Consider the following 21,515-nt stretch of genomic DNA (forward strand, 5'->3'; position numbering starts at 1 on the left):
TGCAAAAGTTTTTCTCATGGTCAGCGCTCCTGCCATTTCTTCGATATTATTATGGAGAGGTTTTCCTGAGTTTTGCATAAATGTAACCTACGAACTGAGGACTTTCCAAAGATATTCTATTGATAAATCGTCTATTATTAGAATTCTCAGTCCTTCCAACATAATTGGCAGGATTACCAAAAGGGAATCTGTGTAATAAATATTCTTGAAAAGTTGATTTGGTAGATGGTTTGTGAATATTATTACTTCTATCTGTAAAGAACTCACAGTGGCAACAGTAAAGACAAACCCGTGTGATCACAGTTCAAGGGTGTTTATTAGACTGGATGGAGGTTGGAAAACGCCCGATTTAAACCTAAATCTAAGATGGTAGCAAACGTTGACCATCTAATAAAAATAAGGCCGTACTTGTGGTGTTGTGTCAAATAAAAAGGGCCTATACTGAGAAACCTATTGCCAAACCTTACAACTAATACAAAAAGGGTGTTGGATGGTTTTCAAATAAAGAAAGAAGTGTTCACAAATAATATGTCAGGATGCAGTAGCTGGGTTTTCCCTTCCCAATGGTTTGAGAGCAGGGCAAGGTGGGATCTTGGAGCACAGTACACACTAGAGCTTCACCAGCACGAGTCGAAGGTTCTGCTCCAGTTTATCAGGAGCCTCGATGGCGCAGTCTCGTTTTTCTTGAAAGTCTCTTGCCTTCGAGGGCCTGACGTATTCAAGCAACAAAACAAACGTTTCTTCAACAAATGAAAGTTTGTTTCCTAGTTTCACTTAGGGTGCGTATTCCTCACATCCGGGTCCCCCTCTTCCGGGTGCTGACCCCTCTTTATTCTCAGCCTCCCACCACCGGGTTCACTATGGCTCTTCCTTCCTTCACAAATCTTAATGTCTTTTTAAAACAGTTCCAGTGGACATGCCTTGGCCGGGTTCACTCTTGTCAACACACTGTTTCTTGGGACTTTAGACTTGCCCCCTTCTCGTCCGCATCCCTCTTCCGGGTTCACTCTTGCCAACTTCACATTCACAAATGTTTGCAGGATTCACTTCCCTTGCTTTCTCATAGTTCTTAGGTCAAAGGCTTTCGACTGTATGGGGTTTTTGCTTGACCTCCTGTATAACCACTTTGACCTATCTTGGTGGCTCTCCTACGGCCTTCTGGTATTTGCAGTTTCACTCATACGGGGATCAACCAGAGTCTCTTCAGTTAGCATCCACGTGGTGCCAATTTCCTCTACAGCTGGTCTCCCCTCAACACTTTTACAGTTCTTTGAATTTGGCTCCACTTGCCACTTTGTGTCTTTTATTCACCACAGCCCGGCTGTTATCGGCTCTCCCTTCGACTCACCAATTGTGATGAACTACTTGGCTTTCCTCGTAACTGGAGTCAAGGCCTGTACCACAGTAGCAGGAGTTTCCCTCATTTCTGCTTATCAGTGTCGACACGCTCCGTGTACCGTTGACATCTGCTGCAACACACTTGGGCTATTGTCCTCGTTCTTATGATTCGTTCTACGGAGGTTTCGCGGGTCTGCATCGGAAAGGGCAAGGCTGTGTCCTTCCTTGTCAACCACTTGAAATTTGCCACCTTTCTCCTCCTTTTGAACTGACAGGTCTGGATAGCTGTCTCGTTGTGTGGTCTGCCTTGCTTGTACTGTGCTCTCTTGTTTCACATTTTATGGGGAAAGGAAAGAGCTGTCAGGTGTGTGTGATTCATGTTAATTGGCTGACTTTGCCTGACCCTCGTGTCAGAGTATGTCAGGTAACTGGCTTTAGGTTTAGTTTGGTGTGAATACGTGTTTAGGTCAGGAAAGGGGAGGGTTGGAGTGTCTAGGTATCCTACATGGTCGTAAGGGAAAGAGGTGTTACATGGAATTATAACCCTCGTATTAGGGTGTATGGTGTTCTCGGAAGGATAGGTTTCGTAGGGTTTGTGAAATTAGTACGGGGGTTTGCGGTAACTATTGTTCTTGGTGACATTTGACTGGGAGTTCGAAAAGTGATAATCAGAAGGACAGAATTGGAAGGGTTGGTGAAGAAAACGGGAATTCCCGGGATCGTGAAATGAATAAAGGGGATTATGGGAGTGTTAGTGACTTGGTAGGGTAGACTGGGTGTTCGGGAATGATTTATCAGAGGACCGAGGAACAGAATGATTGGGGTTCTTTGGATAGAAAACAGGGAAACAGGGATTCTGGGATGTATGCTCGTTGGGTGCAACAGGATTTGGAACTTTAGAGGATTGGTTATGCATGGAGGGGTCGTTGGATCTGGTGGGACAGCTTAAATGGGAGGAAGCGAGGCAGATCTCTTATAACCCAGAAATATTTTAGGGATCTCGTCCGCCTCTCTTTCTTCCTCTCTGGTGTCATACAGCGTCTCACCTGGGACGTTCTCACAAGTATAACCCCAGGCTCCCCTACCCAGGTGATCCTCCCTCGCTCGTCCACCCCCAGGGTTGGTATCTGAGAGCGCCAGCCCTTCCCTGGCCACCTGAATAAGGGATTCTCAAGATTTACTCGGGAGAATACCCTCAGGTTTCTCACATGTCCTAATCCACTTCATTTCTTTACATGCCAGGCCCAAATTTAATGGATCACTTATTTTAAAACCAATCTCCTTGTGAGGACTGGAGGAGGGTATCTGTACTTTTACCCTCTATATGGTAGGGTAAAGGCACAGAACACCCCAGCCAAGTCTCTCAATTTGGTTGCAATGGGCGAGCAGTCAGGCTTAAGCTTTCAGGAGGTGAAGCAGGCAGGTTCTTAAAGCCCCCACAGAGGAATGTCGACACACTATGTTAGGTGATAACACAGCTTCTTTATATAAAATAAGATTCAGGAATATATATACATTTAAATAATAACACTTTGTACTTGGACATACTCATTTAACAAATGGCAAATATATACACTCTATGTGGTACCACACACTACTTAAATTCAGTAAAAAAGACACTAACTTCAGGCAGTTTTAAATAGGTATGTGAATTCTTAAGTGAGGTGTATCAGCATAGAATAGGGAAGAAAGGCAGGTTAGTTGTGAATAGGGGCAGAATGCAAGCTTTAGACTACATATACAATTCTGCCTGAAGATCCACTCCCACCTTGGCCACATGTAATGGAAAGATTAGGGAGTAATTTATCTTGTCTTTTACAGCCCAATTCAATAATGTTCAATAACCTTCTGCTTTCTTTTAAAAGGTTCGACCACCCAAAATTACCTGAGAGGCCACAGGAGAACAGGATCCAAGATGAATCTGGGACCCCTGGCATACTCCTGAGGCTAGAAGATGCTCTTACTCGCCAAAGTACCTTTGGTACCTTGGCAGGTGAAGTGGCAGGGTTTCTTGGTGTCACTTGACGATCCCCTGCGAGGATTGACTCCCCCTTGGAAGAAGTAGCCACTGTGATGCTGAGTCCACGAGAAAAATAAAACTCAAGTCTTTCTGAAGTGCAGCAGTTTTACTCTTCGCAGTGCTCTGATTTCTCTGACAGTAGAAGTCCTGGGAAGATGAAGCTTGCTGTGGGCTCCTTGAAGGCTTGGCAGATGAGAGTTAGACCCCCCGACCCTTTGATGACTTCTGGCGGTGGCGGGTGCACGTCACTTTTGGTGTTGTGTTTCGGAATATCGCAGTTTTTCAGACTTTCGCTTCTTCTGTGCTGCAGCAGCAGCAAGACTTCTGACAACCTGGACTTGACCACTGGAGTGGACCATCGAATCTCACCATGTCTGGACCCTCGGAAACCCACTGACGGACCTTCCTCTACACTCAGCGAATATGGACTCTCTCTGGCGGGAAAAAAGTTGTCAATGATGATGGCAATGTTGTTAGGCATTTTCTTAGTTTTTAGGCTGTTTGGAACTTTTGCAGCTCCGGGTGTCCAGCAGCACCATGCCTGTGTGCCCCCTCTTTTGGGTGGTAGACAGCAAAGGCTTCCAGCGGTCAAGAAGTGCACCTCCTGGGTGACACCAATGGACTTCTTCGACTTGAGATGCCGAGGCACACACGAAGAACCCCTCTCCGGATGGCAGGCACACAGGACAAGCTTCCAGGGCACTTCGGATAAAGATCAGCAGTTTGCACGATGGCCCCTGGTAGCTCGGAGAGAGGTCTCCTTTGTAGGTCCTCTCTAGATCAGTCCTTGGAAGGACACAGCAGCTTTTGGATTATACAAAGAAATGCAGCAGCAGACTTCTCCTCCAGCAAGGAACAGCTTCTTCTTGCTTCAGCTTTTGAACAAATTGATAAGTGAGAGGTCCCCAGATATGCACATTTGTTCCCCACTCACTCAGTCAGCCAATCACGCAGAATGGCATTCATGCAGGCAGCCAATCAGGCTCACAGGCATTCAAGCCAGTCACTCCACCCAGACAACCATAACAAAGAATGTGGATTTGGGTAAGTACCCAGTGTTCCAGCACACTATGCTGCATTTATGTAAGTTTCAGTCAGGTCTGTCTCATTCATTGTGTCGCACACACAGAAACCAGACACCCATTACAGAGAATGTGAGTTCACTTCAGACTCCATTCATACAGGTCCCACCCCTAGGGTGTACCCACAACACACAGCCCCTGGGAAGGCTCCAGTCAGTCTTACACGAGGAAGCCCCAGAACCATATATGGTATTTCCACCCAACATCCAGTCAGGGGGAAAGGGAACAAAGACATATATGGTGTTTCCACCCAAATGATACACAATATACAGGAAAGACAGAACCTCCACTAAAGGAGGGGGGATCGCCTTGATCGCTAAATCTTGCTTGTCCATCAGAGAATCACCTCACCAACCTTTCCCTTCAGAGGAACTACTTTCACTTAAACGTTCTCTTCCCAACTCTATTACCACCACCATGCATATCCTATACAGACTACCAGGCCCATCCAATCCTTGTATAAGGACACAGCTCTTCTCCTATCTATTGACACCAAGCCTTCATCTAGAATCCTCATTCTAGGTGACTTTAACCTTGGCCTCTACGACAACTTAGACCCTACTGCAACTGTCATACAAAACACAATCGCAGCCCAAGGACTCACCCAGCGCATTCAACAACCTACCCACAACAAAGGCCGAACCCTAGATTGGCTTGCCAACATGAACATGTCAACCAGCATTACAGCCAACTCCCCTTGCCCGTGGTCAGACCACAACATCATCACCTTCTCCATTTCCAAACGAACCCTGCCTAAAATTGCTCCACACCTCGCCCCAGCATCTCTAGCTAAAAACACACATAACATCAAACGTACCAACCTGCTCCCACTGCTAGGCCCAATCAAGGAGAACACCCACTCCTCATCCAATCCAACTGCTATGGTAGATCTCGACAACACTATCATTCTCCAGGCCATTGACAAAATCAACCCCCTCAAACTCCGTAAACCTAAACAAATTGCTCACCTCAACTCTTGGCTCTCACCTAACCTTAAGGAACTAAGATCCAACAAACGTGCCGCAGAATCTCTATGGAAAGCCTCACCTTCTAAAACCAACAGAAATCTATTCCTCACCTCTGTTAAAAAATACAAGCTAGCTACACTCCAAGCAAAAAGCTCCACATACAACGAGCGAATAGCGAATGCCAAATCTGGCAGCAAAGAAATATTCACTATCTTGAGGAAACTCGAATCACCAACTAATTTGCCTGAAACATGTCGAAAAGGTGTAACCTGATGTACCAATATACAGAACGCCCTCATGGAAAAATTTCAATGTTGCTAAGCAAAATCGCTAAGAAAAAAGACAAGGTAACCTTGCTAGTTATTGTCACAGACACACGTTCCACAGGCAAACCCCCTCAGCCATTCAAATTTAGGCCAGTCTCCACCACAGGAGGTTATCAAGATTATCTCCAGCCTAAAACCCTCTAGATGCCAAGGCGACATCTGCCCCACCCCATGCATCAAAACCTGTGTTATAGAACTTGCCCCATTCAACACCTCGCTCATCAACAACTCCTTCTCACAAAGTAATGTTCCCAAGAACCTAAACGAAACGTGGGTACTCCCACTACTAAAAAAACCATCACTCGACCCAAACACCCCTACCAACTAACGCCCCATTACAGCAGTCCCTTTCCTTTTAAAAACCCTACACCAACGTGCCTACCTTCAAATTCAAGAACATCTAGAAACAAACAATCTCTTAGGTCTTCATCAACCAGGCTTCCCATCTCGCCACAGCATGAAAACGGCGCATCTTGACCTTAAAAATCAAATGCCGCCATTATTGACAATGGTAACCTAGCTGTCTTACTACTCCTAGAGCTCTCTGCGGCCTTTGATCTAATGACCCGGTCTCCAGGAGGAAGCTAGAAGGTGGTTCATCCTTGTCCTCAACAGGCATATCCTAAATTGAAGCAGGGTCACATAGTTATTGACAAACTGAGGTTCCGGGTGCTAGTCCAGTGGTCACCTCTGTTAGTCAGGTAGGTTAACACCACAGTGGTTTGTGATTCTTACCTGGAGTCTGCCGATTTTTGGTAGGACCTCCAGGAGGATGTCCTTAAAAAACAATCTTGTGTCTAGGCTCAGCATAAAATGGTGGAAATGGATCAAGAGTGATTCATCACCCAGGCCTGGAAGGGTCATTTGGCCTATCTCCAGTGTGCTTAAACCTGAGGACGCTGGTAAAGTCCATGGGTCCTAATGTCTATGCTGAGGGGGGTAAAAAAGGCAGCTCAAATATGGATCATTAACAGGCATGTTGACCACTGCAAGCGTGCCGTAAGAGTATGTATGGCATTTGGCTGAGCAGTGTACTGGGCAGTTGGTGAAATGTCCCTCTGTGACTGGTGCCTGCTCATGACTAGCTGAGACATGTCTTTCACGATCCTTCCTTTAGGGCGCCACCATCTGAGCAACTCACACGTGAATGCTTGGTGTGACTGTCAATGTGTCCTGCAACATCATTTAGGGCTACCTTGTTTTCTGGATTTTCTTTCCATTTCTAGTGCAGCTGTTGTGGGGTTAGCTGGAGAGATACTCCATTCGCTTAGTAGTCTGTGTCGCGGGGACTGTACCTGTGACGCAAGGCCAGGGGTAGAATTCCAGGGCAGCGGTGCATACAATAAGCCATGTGAGAGTACTTGTATGGTTACCAGTATGTTTTATGCCCTCAAAGGTGATGGAGGCTCCCCTCCCACACTTGGGGTTGTGTTTTTTATACTTCCTTCATCACCTTTCCTGGGCCTGCGGCTGTGGCTGGGAGCGGTGCCGTAGAGGGTTTGGTGCAATCGGTATGGTCAGGGAGATGACCCTTTTTCCGGCCAGTGGCTCAGAGAGGCCACAGTATAGAGTACCGGGGGAGTCTGGTGTTGGACCTTGTACCACTGTTTGGTAGTTTCTGAGAAAAGACCCTGAAGGGAATCTTCCGCATGAGGCCCCTGAGAGTTTCCGACACAAACAAATCTATGATCTCCTGGGTAGGAGTGACCCTGGAGACCTACCCCCCAGTGTACGCATCCCCGGAAAAGTGCGCCACTTGAGAACAAGTTAGATGTGTGGCACAAGTGCCATGCTTTTGAGGCCCTCAGGCAAATTAGGCAACAGTGGTGTGGACTGGCGGAACACAAACTCCAGGGACAACCTGCACAATGTTGAAACCTGTTGGCCATGATACACAGGGTACAAAAGATACATTTAGGTGCAACGAGGCATAGTGACACGACACAGGTTCGGTCCCATCTGATGCAGTAGAAGGAGCTGATAGTTGGGTGGGCGTGCATGGGGTGAACCGAATGAAGACATGCCATGTGCACATCCATGTCTGGGAAGTGCTGGAGAGTTCTAAATTCTGCTGCTTGGAAACAGGCTCTGATCCCATAGCAGTTCCTCAGGACATTCCTTGAGTATGGAGGAAAGGAGACGGGATGTAGCAATAAGATTGTAAATGTTCTATGATTATGTCCATTCCCTCTGTATACAAATTCGCCATCTTTGCAATGCATAGTGCACACACGTGCAATAGAAATTGTTAAATATAACTGTCAGACCTGTGGTGTTGAAAACAGTGTATTCCGGTGAAAAAAGGCTCAGAGCTCCCATATGTTTAGACAGGCAGCACCATGCCTGTCTGGAGGTATGCACAGTTTAAATTTAGTTTCTTGGAAAAGTGTGTGCGTACCCCATAGAATGGTAGTCAACAAACATGGATATCAGATTCTTTTCACCACCATATGGCATATTGTGTTATGTAGCTCATTTCAGTTCATAAAAGCTTTATTCGACACACGGGTCTTTAGCACACAGCAATGTAACAACACAATTCAATAAAAATGCATAGCAACTACAGTTAAAATCACCCAGAAGCATACACTTCATCAGTCACAATATACATATAGATAAAAATTCAAGGATATAAATTGTCTTAAATATATAGCATATCTTCAGGTTAGGTACAGCGAGACCCCTTTCTGGTTCCCACTCTAGGTTGCTTCATTGCCTATACCAATTGTATCATCAATCGCTTTAGTCTGGTGAGATGTGATCAGAGTTCCACAATCGGGACATTTTGAAAAGTGTATAATCATTTTAGTACTACAATCATATTCATAAGAGAAATGGCAGCCACAATGGATGAAAGTAAGCGTATCCATCTCTCAATTTTATTTTCAATATATCTAATTAAGCAACAGTTATCTCTATATAGGGCCTCACCACTAGTTGGACGTTATTTGGGCATAATTAGCGTTGAGCGGTATAAGCATTAACGTCGGGAGTAGTCGCGCAGAAACCACTGTATCACGAATCGGCGGACATGCGCTCACGTTAACCGTAATGCTCGACCCAAATAACGCTGGGAAGCGGACTACTGCCTGAAATCCCACCGCAGACAGCACTAGCCAAATTGCGTGCTATCATCCCGCAGTAATACCCGGCGCAGGAAAATTGTCACCGCCGGAACAAGAATGCCTGCTGCGTCCATTTTGGAAATCACAATACATTACAAATCTGAGCCCCTAGCAGCCACCCACAGCAGCTGAACACCCAAAATGTCACAGGAGCGTGCAAGTGGCAAGTCAGCCCAGAATCGGCTCCAAAAGGTTAAAATCATGGAGTCAGAGCTCAACGTCCTTGTGGAGGGGTACTATGACGAGCTGTATGGGACACGCCTGAAAAATACCTCAAAGTGCTACAATCACATCTGGGGCACCATCAGCCAGAAGGTGTCTGCAGTCAGCCGTGTCCCGTTGATGGGGAAGACTGCAGGAAGCGGTTCAACAACCTGTGGGTCCGGGGCATCCTAGCCCAGCACCGGACAGATTGCATGGCAACTGGAGGAGGATCACCAGCCCCACCACCGGAGCTCATACCATGGGAGGAGCGCAGCAGCAGCATCATCGACATGGCAGCGATGGAGGGAGTCGGAGGAGTGGAGGCAGGCGCTGGCACCCAGGAGGCTGACGATGAATCAACCCCCATAGCAAATTTTATGTCAACAGCCCACCACACCATCCCCCAGTGTAAATATCCATGAGCCAGACATTGTGACTGGGTGCAGTGTGTGGGTGCCACCACAGGCACCCACAGCAGCACCCATGTGCCAGTGCACCTAGGCCACCCCTATGAGCCTGAGCTGTGGGACACATCCAAGCACCATGCAACACACATCCATGGTGGGAGCACAGCAGTGCACCATTGCCAGCTGGCTGTGTGAATCAGATGCATGCCAGACAAGAACAATGTATCCCTGCCATGCCACCACCGGGAAGCCACATTCCAAGGGTGTCCCCCCTCCCGCACCAGGCCCCATATATACCAACCCACTGCAAAATGCAGACAGGCCAGGCCCGTGCAAGAGTCCAACAGCTCCGTGCAACTCCCCCCACATCCCAGAAGTACTGCTATGCATGCCAAAACACGTGAGCGAATGTGAACGAATGCCACCACCTATGTCCCCTACAGGCATCACCTGGGAGGATGAGGAAGTGGGGGCATCACATTGTACGGCCACCCACGCCTCCACTAGCACCACCACCCCGCAAAAAGGCTGACATGGCACACCAAGGCGGAAGACCCACCACACCACTCCACCCTGCAGCAGTGCCACAAAACCACCAGGGCCCAACCCTCCAGGGCCATGCCACCACCAAGGGCACAACCCTCCAGGGCCATGTCACCACCAAGGACCCAACCCACCAGGGCTGACTTGGAGGAGGCAGTTGAAGCGGCCCCAACACAACTGCACAAACACAACAAGGTCCGGTCCCAAGAGGAGGGAGGGGCAAGCAGAGACGACCAGCAGGCTTCTATGGCCCAGACACCTGAAGACATGCAGGAGCCGTAAATTAGCACCACACCGGACAGCCATGAACGTGTGGAGGAGCACAGCCCAAGGCCACAGGGCTGGGCATGTCGACATCGCGCCTACACTCTGGTAGCTTACGAGGAAACCCCATTGTATGCCTCATTGACAGGCAGCCCCCCCAGACAGGACAGCCTCACCCCAACGCCCCCTACTGGTTGCATGGCCGCCGTGATGGCGTGACTGGACGTGATCGAGGCACGTCAGCTAAGAATTGAGGGCCTTGCCAGAAGACACAACAGGCACATGAAGGCCATCAGCCGTGCTATCAGCAGTGCAACAAATGGGACATTTAGGGACAATGCCCGCACAAGGATGGTGGTGGAGGCGTGCACAGCATCCCTCACCGGGTTCGGGAAGAGGGTAAGGGAACTATGCGAGGGGCTCTCCGCATTCGCCGAACAACAGAGGGACACCAATAACCTCCTCTTGCAGCAAATTCAACGGCCTGCCTCCATCCCATCTACCTCCATCACCCCAAACGAATATTCCCAACAGGGAACCCCACGGCAGAGATCACAGCGCCGGCTGCTAGAGCGCTCTCCCGAATCGGGTGCACCTTGAAAGCAGCCACATACACATAGAATGGACTGTGCACTGTTGGCCTGAGGGGCCATCACATGAACACATGGTTGGGTGGGAGAGGGTGGACTGTGTGCTGAGGAGTTGGTGATGGGTGGGTTCAGGGGGGACTGATTGCTGGGGAGTTGGTGGGGGGACTGTGTTCTGGGGAGATGGTGGATGGGGCTAGAGGGACTGTGTGCTGGGGAGTTGGTGGTGGGTGGAGGGGAGGGGGACTTTGTGCTGGGGGGTTAGTGGTGGGTGGGTTGCTAGGGGGAATGTGTGCTGGGGTGGGGTAAGGGTTACAACCATATACATTAAAGCCCGTTCAAAACTGAAAAAATGTAAGGACATTCATGATTGTGTAGTAGTGATCTTAATTCATGTGCAGGTTGTGTATTGGGCCCGGTCACCGTGCTTAAAGAAATGATCTATCAGTGCCTTTTGGGCCAGCCTCCCCTCTTTGACCCCATCTCTGTTTGTATCGCCTGAGGCAAATGTTGTGCAGCATTGCACTTGTCAAGACAATTTTCCCAACTTTGTCCGGAGCATACATGAGGGCCCCTCCAGTGCGATCTAGGCACCTGAATTGTGCCGTTAAAAGTCCAAAAGTACGTTTGAGGCAAATGTGTGTCTGGCCGTGGGTATGGTTGTAGCAGGGTCATGTGGTGTTCATGGGTCATGCACAGGTGTCATCAGCCACGTGAGCTGAGGGTATCCTGAGTCACCTGCATGGGAGGGAATGACAACATCAGGCATTTGTACCATGCATGGGTCTGCAGAATAATAATATTTGGCCATTATGCACTGTGAGCAACAGGGCCCTGCAATGTGTATGTGGGATGGGTGTACATCCTTCCTATTTCATGCCATGCATTATTTCTCCTGTACATGCACCCTCTGTTGTTGAGGTGACTGTCCTGTGGCGGCTGACCATTGAATACACATGGATGACTGCTGTGGCACGGGTGGACACAGCACTACAGGTAAGGGGGTGTTATGGTCCACTCACATTGAATTTTAATAGGGTGTACTAATACTCCCTACATTATTTGGGCAAGGGACACCGTGAACGGTGTGCCCCGGGTTCCACCTGCACCACTCCATGGATATGTTTGGACCAGTGATGCATGAAGTACCACAGGATGGGGCTACTTTTATGACAGGCTGATCATGGCAAGTCGCATTTGTCTTTTGATGTGCCTGTATAACTGGATGCTTATTAATGTTCATTACATCAACAATTTCGTTTTACAATTGATGCATGCTTTTATGCACTTATGGGATACTCTCTCTGTGGAATTGATTTACATGTTAACTCCTTGGGACTCATTTGACACAGTACAGGGAGTGGGGCCTCTCTCTTCGGATTGCTATCTGGGGCCCTGGGTGGACTCGCTGTTGGGTGATGGGGTGCACAACCAATGCTTACATGGGTGCAGTCGATGGCTGCAATGATGTTGGGCACTTGTGCAGTGGCATACAAGTGTGCCTGGAGGTCATTCACCTAGGCCTGGGTGGTGGCCAGTTCGAGGTGCAGGTTGACATGGTGCAGTAGGGCATCCAGCACCTGGCCCAGGACTGCAATGAATTTTGACTGGACCATGCCATGCATCATGGCCACAGATGCCAATCCCCAGGAACTGCAGGACTGCCATCAGCTTGACCAGTGGGGGCACGGCTGTGGGCATGGCAATCCTGCTCCCAATATCGTCTTCTAATGTGGCCAGCAGCTCAGTGATGGTCGCCTTATCCAGCCGGTACTCTGTTACCAACTGGGTGTCACTGAGGGCCCAGGATGACAGCCTAAACCTCGGGATGGGTACACGCCTTGCTGGGGCCCATCTCCTCCTCATCCTGCCATCCCCCTGTGCCCTGCCCTGGTTGTCCAGCATCTGTAGCTCCAGGCGCAGCATGTGAAACTGCACGTCAAAGTGGGTCTTATGTAGCCCTCTGGTGTGCATTGTATGTACCTGTGGCATTATTCCTGGCACCTGGGTTCATTTACCTCCAGCTGGAGGCTGCGAGTAATTCCAACTGTATTATAGCCGGTTTTCGGGCGGTAATATTGCTGGACATGGAGTTGTGATAGGTCTGTGATAGCGCTCTGTGTTGACAGCTGTATTACCGCCAGCTGTAATAAAGGCGGCTGTAATAACGCTGGCTGTATTAACCCTGGTCCCTTTTGGGTCTGGCGCTAATTTTGCAGGGTCGTGATCGGCTGGAGCCATATTCCAGGCACCAATACTGTTAAAGCCGCATTTAAGGGCTACCGCCCAACTCGTGATGAGGCCCATAGCGTGCTGACCTCAGAAGAAACCAGTATTCCTTAGTCTTTTATACCCACGGTTCGCTACCTGAAACCCAGTTGTTCACCCGTTTTCCCAGAGGTTGTCCTTGCACGAAAATGTTCAGACTTATCTAAGTTTATATGTATACCGGAAAGCCAAATGATTTGATTTAGTATTTTATTTTACAAATGCAAGCATTTAGTTGGCATACAGTGATACGATTGAAACAGGGGAGTAAATATATATGTTGAAACATGTGTTGTTCTCCCAAATAGCAAACAAAGCTCTTGAATGCCAAAGCAAACAGTAATAATGACAGAGGGCTTCCCTATCGGCTACCTCGCGATAGCGTTACGCTCCCAGATGAAGTGGAGTTAGTCCAAATCCTAGCTTACAGGCACATGTAGAATAACTGTATCCAGCGTATTCAATCAACACCCGACCAGATCTTCTAAGAACTTCATTAAGAAATAGGCATTCCACTGAGTCAAACGCACTCTCATCATCAACAGTGCAATCACTGTGGTAACGTCTTGCAGTATATTGTGCACTGTAGCAAATAAGTGTCAAAGATTGTGTTGAGTTGATCTACCAGGAATGAACCCTATATGATCGTGCATGACCAGTGTAGAAATACGTGGAAACAAGCGCTGTGATATTTGTTTTGCTAACACTTTATTATGCATGTTAATTAGTCATACAGGACGCTATAATAAACAATTCTGTGGGGTTTTACCAGACTTAAGAAACACAGTTATTAAAGTTGTGTGAGTGGATTTGGGCAGGAAACCATTACAAATTCATGTTTCAAACAGTTTCAACAGGTGTGGAGCTAATTCTGTTGTAAGCCTGCCCGAGTCCCAGAGCCTTACCACATTGAAGGGATTTAATTTCTTCAATCATTATCATCGTATTTGAAGCTGCACCTAATTCTGGTTTTAGCCTACTGAAAGCAATTTTATCCAAAAATGGATTTATCTTGTTAGTAACCACATTCACCCTTGATGTGTACAGGCTTTCATAATACTGCCAAACTCATCCATATCTATAGTCACAGGGATCATATTATCTTCTCTTTCCTGCTTAACAGAATGTGCCATCATTCTGTTGTGTTGGTCTCTTTCTCTGTAATGTCTTGCTTCACCCAGTCCTTGAACCAATTTAGATTTCCGGATTTTTACTTACCTGAATTTGCTTAATGTTTCACTCATGTGAGCAAATGTCTGTGGTCATTTATCCTCCTCTTATCGACACGCTAGAGTGTATCAGATAATCTTTTTTAACTTGCCACCACCTAGAGGGGACCTCTCTTGGTTAAAGGTGCCCCTCCAAAATAACAGGTGCTTGGTCAGATAATGTCCATGGTAGGATTAGGCACTGTTGTTTTGCATGGATTAAAACCGTTCATCTCTTTAATATAATCGTTTCTTGTGGAGATAGAGTGTATCCGGCAGACACAGCACACATTATATAATGAGTGAAATTTCATTAGGTCTGTTGAATTGTTAATTGCCATATTGGTACTTCTGCTTGCGCTATATAGCGATCTAAATCTTTCATGAGGGCCATGTGAAAGTCTTGAGCCCAAAGTATTTCATAACCTACATATTCATGTAGTTTCCGCGACACTTCCCAAAAAACTTAGGGCAATATATATTTGGAAATATATATTTATAAATAGGATTTTCCGATCAACACATTCCCCCAATGTCCAGCAAATGTTGACGACCCACATCTTTTCTTATGCAAGAAAGATCAAAGTTCAGTGGTTTGTTATGTATATAGAGCACCCTCTGGAGATAGATTGAAAAGATTAAAAATATCAGTGTTTGTCATCCCATTGCTATGGGGGGATCATACCCACCCTGTTAATGTGTTCCCTGTATCATAAGCACATTTATTCCATACCTATTTACATTTGCTAAAATTCATTGGCATTTGAAGCTATTTCCTATCCTGCATACATTACATGCCATAACATTCAGTTTGTTTGCCTCACCAGTAATATCGATATTACTGTATAACGTAAACATTACTCACATTTTTGTTGCCCTTGAACCCCCCCATGATACAATTGTTCTCCATCATTTATACTCATGAACTAATTAAACCACTGCATATACTGCAGTTATTTCAATATTCATTTCAACAATAACAGCCCCTGCCAACATCCCTCCCCCACCCCTGCCAAACTGGGAACCCCAAACTACCCCATACCATTAAATTGCATCCATCTCTCACCCTTACAGCTAAACTGCTGACACTCTTAATTGAGATACACACTATGGGAAGTGGCTAGAAGCACACCAGCCACCATACTCAAGTGAGCACTCACAAAGGTATATCATGTACCTTGTAAGATCAATTTGCAGAGTGTTTCAAACATGATCAAACATTTTGTCATCAAGTTGTTGATAAACAGTCCGGGTATGGCCATAGGTCATAACACCAAAAAGGATCATCTAGACATGGCACTTTTCATGTTGTCTTCTGACCTATGTTTCACAAAGTCCATAGCTGAAACAGGAATTGTGAAAAAGTGTGATTTCTCATCAGCAACAAACGTCATCTTTGCTGGAAAGAGCACTGCTTTGACGACACTTGTTTAGACAAAAGACCTTGACGTCCATAAATCCTTTCCATGCCTCCTACCTAGGTTGTCTTTCTCTTTGTCTGTTTTCCATAGTGTATTATGATAGCGTAGGTTACCATTCTCTGTTGCTGATTTCCACATTGTATCATGGTCTCTGCAGTTTAGCTATAATTATCTGGGAGGGGCCCGCATGTGTATTCAGAGGCATTTTCGATCAGCAAATATTGTGTTACTGGAGGATTAGGGGGGCATATAGAAACAAAATCTTTAAGTTCTGTTTTGTGTTGCGAAACATTTTCTTCTATGGAATTTATCCTATGCTCAGCCTGTTAGTCCCTCCACAATTGTTCCATTTGTGCTGATGACATTTCCGTTCTGCAAAGTCTGAGTTTTGGCTCATTCCATCTCTGCTGTGTTTGACGGACTCAAGGGCAGAGAGTCGCTGGGTGTTGTCAGTATTATGCTGCCATTGGAACAAAACCTTCCCCAGGCATCTGTGGCATTTGATCTAACAATCTTTTGGAGTGTTGTGCAAGCCATCCATTTTAGTTTGTTTTTTGTTATTCCCCATGCATAACACAGGTCCTTATCAGATGTATAGATAGTAGTGATCACGCTGTGACTTTTAGATACAATCACACTCAAGATGTTGTTGTGATGTCCATCAAGGGTGCTTGTTCATACACCGCCACACACAGTCTGGGTTGTGTGTCACTTTCCCAAGACGTCTGGTATTCCCATCCATCTTTTCTCAATTTGCTGGGCATTCGCTTTCAGTGTGCCGCTGTAGCAGCATTTTTGCATGTGTATTGTATTCGCTAGCTTAAACATCCAGGTGCTGCTGATAGAGCGGCACCCTTTATGCACTTTTGGTCTGCACTGAGGAATCACGCACCATCTTTCCATTTCCCCATGCTCAGGTTTTCTGACCTATAATGCCCTCAGTGGTCTCTCGCCATTCCGTTTACGTACATCAGAATAATCAAGACTGCACAGTCATGTCAGATATTTGCAAGAGGCCTTTACAAATAGACATAGAAAGGATGATTCATACAGGATATTCCACCTTTTACAGAGCTTCCTTGCAGTGCAGCCATCTTGTTGGTTGCTCTCCAGTGGCCCCCTTGCTACTCTTTCTTAAAAGGTTGGTCATAATACAATTAAACTCCTGTGAAAAGGTGTATTGATTTTCAGGATTACATATGAATACTCAATGATGCCATTCAGCATTTCATCAATTACCAGACCAGAATATATTATTTAGTAATTCTTGTGAATTTTACAGTTAATCTAAGGCATCAATATATAGATCTTATTTATGCCAAATTGTACTTCAGCTTCCTGATAAGCGTCACATGGTTACAATGAACACTAACAAAAATCTAAATTGAGTTGGCCAGGCTCAACCCAGGGTCCCAACCCATCCAACAGAGACACCCTCAAGATCAAAATAATTGTATTTACAGAAGTCCCCTCAGCTTTTATAAGGGTATCAGGTGGCATCACTTGAAAAACACTTCTGCTTTACGTTCTGTCATGTTCAAATCTGGGCAGACATTTATGGACGAGTCATCTAAGAAGAGATGAGTTCTGAGGGCAGCAACCAACAAATCCAAATGCTTGTACTGAGCCCCACCTCTCCTATAAACCCATATCACTTTATATATTTTTCCCAAAAGTACCATGCCATAAAATATTTCAGGGCCCCAAGTAACATCATAAAGTATGATCCTGCACGATCTGCGTAACTGTATAGCTCTGCAAAGAGGCGCCCACCTCTTCTTACCAGAGGCAACACAAGAATGTTGCCATTGCCATCCTAGTGGAAGTTACATTTTGCCACACCCACCTGCTGACTCACACAAACCTCCTATTATGTTGACAAATACAATTGGTCAGTTTAGGGTGTCCCTCCAATCCTAAGAGCAATAATGTTGCTAGTTGGCACTGCAGGCAGATGCTCACATTGCGTCATTGGTCGAGTTATGCCTCCTTCCATGGGCCCCCTGTTTCGTGCTTGATCTCTGAGTACTCCAGCATGCACCTCCTTGACCAAGCCTTTTTTTCCACGTAAGGGTTTGTGGCACCCATGTCTCTCAGCATAGATGAATTCCCCACACTTTGTCATTGGGCACCACAGAAGCCATGTGTGTTCTGATGTGTATTACTGAGTACGTGTACAACTCCTCAAAGCTTCATCACTAGAAAATGCATCACCAACCATCTCCAGCAAGATAACTGTCTCTCATCACTTAGGTTCTTCAGTTACATTTCAGTTGCCCACAATTACACAGATACAAAGAAAGTATAAAAGAAATATCAGGCTTCTGTAGTCCCCATCTTCACATACCTCCTGGGTGAGATGCATATCGTCCTTCTCTGCGCCGCTGGCCAGGGCTGTGATCCACTGCTGAAGCATCTTAAAGAGGTCTCCTGGAACTATACTGAAGGACACAGAAAATCTTTATCAACATGGAGGGGCGGTTGTTACAGAACATTCACATCACACACATTTCACAGAGGTTATTCAGTGGCAATCTCAACTGTTTTATCGTATCAGCAATGTGCTTTACATTTTGAATTTCAATTTTAGAAAAGACCAACTATACTGGAGGCCATCCACTAGTGATGGAGAAAGTTTGAATTAGGTTCTGAGATCATTTGTTTGTATAGAAAGTGTCATTCAAAGTAAGAGTAATAGTACATTGTGTAAATAAATAATGGTAAAAAAGGAGGACATGTTTGCTGTTTTCATGAATTACATTTTAAAACTCACCTATTAATATAGATTTTAATAATTACATGATAAAAAATTGTTATTAGTACTTAATACATAAACATATGGATCTTGTAACATCTAAAATTGTTGTAAAATGTACTACAAGTCCTGATGAGCACCAGTGGTATGTAATAAGGATTTAAAAGAATATGGCAACAAACATTTACAAAATTTAATTAAAAGTAAAAAAAGAAATAACGAAAACAATTCTGACTGCTTTCCAAACGTCAACTCCCTTTATGGTAGATATGTCAATGCCTCCAGCCGTAATTGAATGGAATGGCTAGCAGAATGAGGAGTGGAAATAAGAACATTGTATAGAGAAAGCATGGTGTTTGTGGGGTGGGAGGAGTATTTCCCAGTTAGAGTAGAGTAAGGAGCAAGTAAGTAGTGTAAGGTGGGAAGTGGGCGTTGGATAATTCCCCTCATTATCGTAAGCCTGCAGTGGAGTGCTGGAGGATTGAGTGTGATGAATTAATGGGGACACGCCCATCTACAAAGTAAATGGAAAATGAAAGGAGACAGATAATTTTGGTTCTTTTGGCTTGAAGGCAAATATTTTATGAAAACCAAAATACACGTAATCTCAACATGAACATCTCAAGACGGGTGTCCAGTCAAATGGTCGAAAATAAAAGATTGAATGACCATTTGATCGACAGTCAAATGGTGGGAAAAAAAAGGTCGAATTTTTTATTTATTTATTTATATATATATATATTTTTTAGTTTTGGTTGGTTAAAAAATATTTTTAATAAAGAAAACGGGGTGTTGGAGGGGAACCCCACCATAAAAAAAAAACAAATCGACCATTTTTTTCGACCATTTGACTGTCGATCAAATGGCATTCGATCCTTTGGTTTTCGACCAAATGACTGGTAACCCTGAAGACGTAATCGCTGCATCATTTCCTTCAATTGCAGGAGCGAGTCAATAACTCAAGATACCTCTGTTGAGATACAGGTGTTGTGATATAGAAAGTCTCTCTTTATGGACATAGAGAACTAAGAAGCATCAAATAGACCAAAGTGGAAGATTACAAGGACAACAAAGACTTTACAGAGAACACAGGGACATCATTCACCAGATCAATACGGATAAAATACTACAGATTGAACAGAGGTGGCATTACAGATTTCTGTATTCATACATTTATGTGCAATGATGTAATTATCTATTTTTCATTTGTGGCTAAGGTAATTTAAAAGTGCTGGAAATATTATTTGCACAATTAAGAAATCCAATTTCTATGTAATCTTGACGGATATCCAAAAAGTGTAATTTTACTAATTCTTAACACTCTAGATCCACTGTTGTGGGTTCCCTTGTGTGCAGAACTGCTTTGATTTACAAACAGGAGTAGGTTGTAATAGGCTCCTAAAGAGCCTAGGGTGAAGATTCTAAGGCTGCTAACACGCTCTGGTCACGCCCCAGTTCCAAAGGATTTCTGGAGGAAAGGGGATGTGACATATGAGTAGGGCTTTTACAATCGTGGGGATACTTGTACCCCCCATGTTGCCTTAAGTACAACACAGACTCATGGATATTGACCCAGCTGCTTTTTGCACCAGGTCCTCTTCACAAGAGTAATGCTTTGATCACTACTTGTAATCCACACCAAAAGGATTGTGTCAGCACACTGCTTTCTGATTTGAGGCGATCAAACCCTGGTTCTTGATGAGGGCTATGGTGCACTTTCCACTCACGGAAGAATCTCCCAACCTTCTCTATCTTTTAAGGGATATAAGGCCTCATTAAAAGTAGGTTGGTAAGTGGAAAACGTGGCAGTAATTCAGTTGCTGCAGCAAAACAAAAGGGAGAATGGCTAGAAGCTTTTGAATTAATCTTAACCTCAGACATTGCTCTGTGCAACCGTAGAGACCATTGTTCTTCGTCTGACAAGCCATCATAAAAGGGGAAATACCATATGCAAATCAGGCTTGGCCCCACCTCAAAAGGGGCAGTCCAGCCCAAACTGCTTGGTCACATCCCTTCTGCTTGAGACCACAAGCATCCCTACACATGTTTTGGGGTAGCTTGGGTCTCTAGGCCCAGCAGGCATAGGGCCCACGTCTGGGCATACCCATCCCACTCGGGGTGACTATAGCAAAACAAAAGGGGTGATGGCTGGAAGGTATCAAATTAATCTTAACCTCTTGCATTGCTCTAGGCAACCATCAAGACCATTGTTCTTCGCCTGCCAAGACATTACAAAAGGGGAGACTACTGTGCAAACCACCCACCTAATTGCGGACGGCATACTGCCACTTTTACCACTTTGCCGAATTAAGCGTCCCAGGAAATGGGCGCTAATTACACTGGTGGAATTCACACTAGAGGAATTACTGCTGGCGAAATTAACACTGAAAGGCACAGCAAAACATAAACATGGAACTTCCACTGCATTACAAGTGGAAATACAGATTAAATAACGCCAGAAATGGGTCCGTAATTCCGGCCAAAACACAGTGCAGTTACTGTTACCTACATTAAGTGTGTGGCAGCTATTTGGCGGATGTGTTCTTACATGTGTGATGAATGTGCTAGCAAGAAGTGGTGGGCATATATACCTTGTGAATGGGTGACTGTCCATGATAACTGCTGTACCATGGTTGTTGTGTGTATCCTATAAAAGGCTGCCTCCTTGTACATAGTGTCTCTATTAGGGGGTTCACACCTATCATGCTCACTGATGTACTGTCCCGCGTGTGTTACATGTGTTGCTTCTGCATTTCCTGGGTGAATTTCTGCTTGGTAACTGCATGTGTATCTGTTGACATTCCATTGTAGTTGTGCGTAGAGCCCATGATTCACTCATGTACTCACCTAGGTCTTCATGACTGTGGGCTCCCGCCTCCGCTGTAACGACCCCCCCCAGGCCCGCCATGTGGAGGATGCTGCTCACCCTCTCCTCTGACGGTGTGAGGAGCAGCGGGGATACAGTCACAGTTCCTCCACCTGTCATTGCTGTGTCCCTA

General features: G+C 45.6%; 1 protein-coding gene across 3 annotated transcripts in view; it reads right to left on the minus strand.

The window, feature by feature from the left end:
- AXDND1 (axonemal dynein light chain domain containing 1) overlaps positions 1-21,515 on the minus strand; it is an 871,721-nt gene that overhangs the window by 265,941 nt on the left and 584,265 nt on the right. For all 3 annotated transcript variants that reach the window (XM_069641478.1, XM_069641476.1, XM_069641477.1), the window contains one exon: positions 18,109-18,202. In XM_069641478.1, coding sequence (XP_069497579.1) covers positions 18,109-18,202 — 94 coding nt within the window. The remainder of the gene's footprint in view (positions 1-18,108; positions 18,203-21,515) is intronic.

Source organism: Ambystoma mexicanum, chromosome 1q, assembly GCF_040938575.1.
Source record: "Ambystoma mexicanum isolate Mex_15411 chromosome 1q, UKY_AmexF1_1, whole genome shotgun sequence".
NCBI classification, from domain to species: domain Eukaryota; kingdom Metazoa; phylum Chordata; class Amphibia; order Caudata; family Ambystomatidae; genus Ambystoma; species Ambystoma mexicanum.